This window comes from Colobus angolensis, unplaced genomic scaffold, assembly GCF_000951035.1.
Source record: "Colobus angolensis palliatus isolate OR3802 unplaced genomic scaffold, Cang.pa_1.0 Scaffold4, whole genome shotgun sequence".
NCBI lineage: Eukaryota > Metazoa > Chordata > Mammalia > Primates > Cercopithecidae > Colobus > Colobus angolensis.
In genome coordinates this window covers 15,120,113-15,124,673 of record NW_012117376.1, presented here as the reverse complement: position 1 = coordinate 15,124,673, position 4,561 = coordinate 15,120,113, and the positions used below count along the sequence as shown (strand labels likewise).

Below are 4,561 nucleotides of genomic sequence, written 5' to 3'. Positions count from 1 at the left end.
GACCCCGACCTGCCAGGGGGCGGCCTGCACCGCTGTCTGGCCTGCGCGTGAGTCCCGGACGAGCCCGGCCTGGGGCGGAGGAGGGTCTGCGGTACCGGCCGGGAGATGTGAAGTTCAAGCCCCAGGCCGTGCGCAGTCTTCTTTCTTGGGACCCGTGGGTTCGCCCGCCTCCCGTTTCTCAGACCCGGATCCTGGCGTCAGGGATAAGCTAGGGCTAGGGAGATAGGTGTACTTGGGAGACTATCACTTCCTCACTCTCCTTCTCACTTCCATCCCTACAGGAAGTACTTCATCGATTCCGCCAATCTGAAGACCCACTTCCGATCCAAAGACCACAAGAAAAGGTATGAAGGAGTAAGGAGAGGATTGATGGATGGGTGCTCAGCAGATAGGGCTTTCACCTGGTCAGCTCCCAACTCCTGTTTTTCTTTCTCCCAGGCTGAAGCAGCTGAGCATCGAGCCCTACAGTCAGGAAGAGGCGGAGAGGGCAGCGGGTATGGGATCCTATGTGCCCCCCAGACGGCTAGCAGTGCCCACAGAAGTGTCCACTGAGGTCCCTGAGATGGACACCTCTACCTGACATGGCCTGAAGATGCAGGGCAGAGGAGTTGCCCATGGACAGTGACGCAAGGACTAGGCTGGCAGGGAGCGTGCCAACCCCTTTTGGCTCTGGGTTTGGGGAAGGGAGGGCCTCTTCTGGGTGCCCTGCCCCCAATAAAGGAACTGGACAAAGAGAGCTTGCCTCCAACTCTAACTTCCAGGTCGCTGGAAGGGCTTCTCTAGTACTTTCTGTGCACCAGGCCTACGCTGTCTATCTTGGTCTATCTTTGGAGCCCACATCCCTGCCTTCCCTCTGAGGTCCTAGCATCTGAACTGGAGCACCCAGATGGAGACCTGATGCAGTGTGGGGTGGCGGGAGTGGGATCAGATTACTCTGTCCTGCTTCCGACAGAGACTGATCCCCAGAAAAGAAGGCTTCTGAGATTGCAGCCCCCTCCCGAGTCACCTACCCCCAGTGTCCAGGTGAGAGTCTCTCTTCTTCATTATGGGGCCCGTGGCACCCGCCGCTGCCCCACCATCTTCCAGACGGCATAGCAGGAACCTCCCAGCCCGAGGACAGCTAGCACCGTAGCCACAACTCCCGCCAGCAGACTGCGGGGCTCTGCCTTCAGCTCACCAGCTACCTGCATCTGGAGGTGCACAGAGGGTGTGCCTCAGGGGTCAGTTGAGACTGCCAGGAAGGTGGGGAGTGGGAAGGGGCTGAGTAGGTGTAGCTAGGGGAAGGAGACAAGGACGCTGGTACTGCCCCAGGGAGATTCCACCCCAATCCCTTTCGCCTCACTGCCCATCTGGGCCTGCCTGCTCAGGCGGCAGGGAACGTGACAGCCTGGCTGTTGGGGGTGTCAACCCAGCTATGGTAGGGGGAGGAAGGGGTCCGTCGTGCCAGAAACCATTGATCAGGGGTACTTACCTGTAGCACCCGGAAGTAACCAGGGGTCAGGCGTCGAAATCGCATGGTGGGCGGCACTGGCCTCCGTCTCCCTGGCGGCCTGTAGGGTGGGAGCGGACATGAAGACCAGTGGTCTTTATGATACCAAGAAGTGGAAACTAGGGTAGAGGGGTCTCTGACCTTCTACATACGCAAGACCCAAGCCCTCAGAGGATGCTCACCCGTGCCTGCCTGCCAAGGTCTGGCAGGGGGCGGAGCAACTGGACCTTTAAATCTGGTCCCTTCCCCCACTGCCTACCATCCTGCCAGCCTTAGGAGCAGCTGTCAAAAGAGATCAGCATCAGGCTTGAGCGGCACCTCCCCCACTGTCCAAGGAGGCAGGTCTGGGTAGGCAGAAGAGGCCTTGGCTGGCAGTGCTCAGGAGTCCCAGGCCTGGACCAGGTACTGGGCGGGCCTCCCTCAGCCCCTGGTTTGAGCCCCATCCCTACTTCAGATGATTGGATGCCAGCATTATGGAAGGAAGGGGAGGGTGCCTTTTCCATTTGATTTCTGTGAAATCAACCACCCCTACCTTGAGGGATGGTACATTTAACCCATTTCTTTCTTTCTTTTTTTTTCAAAGACAGAGTCTCACTCTGTCACCCAGGCCTTAGCTGTGGCATGACCTCAGCTCACTGCAACCTCTGCCACCCAGATTCAAGCGATTCTCCTGCCTCAGCCTCCCTAGTAGCTGAGATTACAGGCACCTGCCACTGCGCCTGGCTAATTTTTGTATTTGTAGTAGAGACGGGGTTTCACCATATTGGTCAGGCTGGTCTTGAACTCCTGACCTCATGATCCACCCACCTCAGCCTTCCAAGTGCTGGGATTACATGCGTGAGCCACTGCGCCCAGCCAGTTTAACCTGTTTCTTCAAGACAAAGTTTCTTCAGGGACTTCCCTGCCCTCAGCTTGAAACAGTGATAAAAGCATATCTGCATACACCAATTAAGAAAGCTGCCCATGACACGTTAAAAATAGTAGTCATTGTTCTAAGCACTTAACTTGTATTTCATTTGGTATCCATTATCTCTTAAATGAAAAAGTATGGTTGGGCAGCACTTTGGGAGGCTGAGGCAGGCAGATTGCTTGAGTCCAGGAGTTGGAGACCAGCCTGGGCAAAGGTGAAACCTCATGTCTACCAAAAAAAAAAAAATAACAATAATTTAGCCAGGCATGGTGGTGCATGCCTGTAGTCCCAGCTACTCAGGAGGCTGAGGTAGGAGGATCACTTGAGCCCAGAAGGCGAAGGCTGCAATGAGCTGAGGTCGCACCATTGCACTCCAGCCTGGGTGACAGCCAGACCCTGTCTCCAATAAAAAAAAGAAAAGAAAAGAAAAAGTACAATTTGCAGAATAGTATGTAGACTATCTGCAGATATAGCAAATAGAAGAATATCCCAAATTTAGCAGTGGCTCCCACTGGGGAACATGATAGAGACACATTGGGCAAAGGGCACATCCTGCTTTCACTTAACCTATTACCTTTGAAATGTATATAGCAAATATGTAGAACTTTATATTCATAAAGCTTTTTAAAATAGGCCGGGCATGGTGGCTCATGCCTGTAATCCCAGGGGGCCAAGCGTGGGAGGCCGAGGTAGGTGGATTACTTGAGGTCAGGAGTTTGAGACCAGCCTGGCCAACGTGGCAAAACCCTGTCTCTACTAAAAATACAAAAATTAGCTGGGTGTGGTGGCGCACACCTGTAATCCAAGCTACTCAGGAGATTGAGGTATGAGAATCACTTGAACCTGGGAGGCAGAGGTTGCAGTGAGCCAAGACTGCGCCACTGTACTCCAGCCTGGGCAGCAGAGCAAGACTCTCTCAAAAAACAAAACAAAACCCTTTAAAATAGAAGCTGCCGGCCGGGCGTGGTAGTTTATGCCTGTAATCCCAGCACTTTGAGAGGCCAAGGCAAGTGAATTACTTGAGGTCAGGAGTTTGAGACCAGTCTGGCCAACATGGTGAAACCCCATCTCTACTAAAAATACAAAATTAGCCAGATGTGGGGGCGCTCGCCTGTAATCCCAGCTACTTGGGAGGCTGAGGCAGGAGAATAGCTTGAACCTGGGAGGTGGAGGTTGCGCTGAGCCAAGATCACGCCATTGCACTCCAGCCAGGGCAACAAGCAAAACGCCATCTCAAAAGAATAAATAAAAATAAATAAAAGTTGCTACTTATTGTGTCCCTAACTGCCTAGCCCTGGCAGATGCCGGAAGCATAGAGTAAAGGCGCCGTGGTTCAGGGAGGAAAGGGGCTGGTTCTCACCTCTGGTGGCAGCTCAGGAAAGATATTTGATGAAATCAAGATCTGTCTACCGAACACTGTGATAAAGGCTCTATTAGAATTTACTGGACTTCGCTAGAGTGCCATAGGGAGGCTGCTGCATGAAGAGGCAAAAATGTTAAAGGAGGATGCAGCACGGAGTGTTCAAGGGACACAGATCCGAGGCAAAACACAAAACTGGAGACAGGCATTTTGCAAATTTGAAGCCAACTGGCTCAGCAAATGAAAGAGGCTGTTAATACCAAGTGTGAACGTGGGATGGCATCACCAGAGCTGGCCAAGTTCAGAGAAGCTGAAAATCTCAATTTGTATGTGACATTATTAAATAATGACAACACACATACACTACATGGGCCAACCATGGGCGAAATTCAGACTTTGGGTCTCTAGGTTACAGGTAAGGTCGTGACAGGCTTTGACGACTGGGGGTGCTGGAGAAATTCTGAAGTAGGTGACAGCAGTTGGCTCCTCCCCACAGAATTAAAGCAATAATAACTCATATCTACCCCATGATATAGATTTCAAAGCACTTAATGTCATCACAGTGCTAAGGCCTAGGTATCTGCCCCATCTGGAGAGGAAGAAACAGATTCAGAGAGCTGTAGAAGTTGGGCTGAGCACATAGCAGTTGAATGTGGAACTGATTTTATCTGATTTTTTTTTTTTTTTTTTTTTTGAGACAGTTTTGTTGCCCAGGTTGGAGTGCAATGGCACAATCTCGACTCACTGCAACCTCTGCCTGCGGGTTCAAGCAATTCTCCTGACTCAGCCTTCCGAGTTGCTG

At 52.1% G+C, this 4,561-nt stretch overlaps 1 protein-coding gene and 1 long non-coding RNA gene across 2 annotated transcripts in view; one reads left to right on the top strand and one right to left on the bottom strand.

Moving 5' to 3' along the window:
* Nucleotides 1-736, top strand: part of ZNF593 (zinc finger protein 593) — a 1,465-nt gene extending 729 nt beyond the window's left edge. Inside the window, exons 2-4 of the mRNA XM_011955603.1 lie at nucleotides 1-47; nucleotides 282-344; nucleotides 439-736. The exon at nucleotides 1-47 is cut by the window's left edge and continues 40 nt beyond it. Of these exons, the coding sequence (XP_011810993.1) occupies nucleotides 1-47; nucleotides 282-344; nucleotides 439-580 (252 nt within the window). The 3' untranslated portion in view covers nucleotides 581-736. The remainder of the gene's footprint in view (nucleotides 48-281; nucleotides 345-438) is intronic.
* LOC105521390 lies at nucleotides 1-1,682 on the bottom strand. Its single transcript, XR_001003265.1, has 3 exons — nucleotides 1,472-1,682; nucleotides 1,011-1,190; nucleotides 1-462 (listed from the first exon to the last, which is right to left on the bottom strand). It is a non-coding gene; the product is annotated as an uncharacterized LOC105521390 (long non-coding RNA).
* Nucleotides 1,683-4,561: the final 2,879 nt, after the last annotated feature.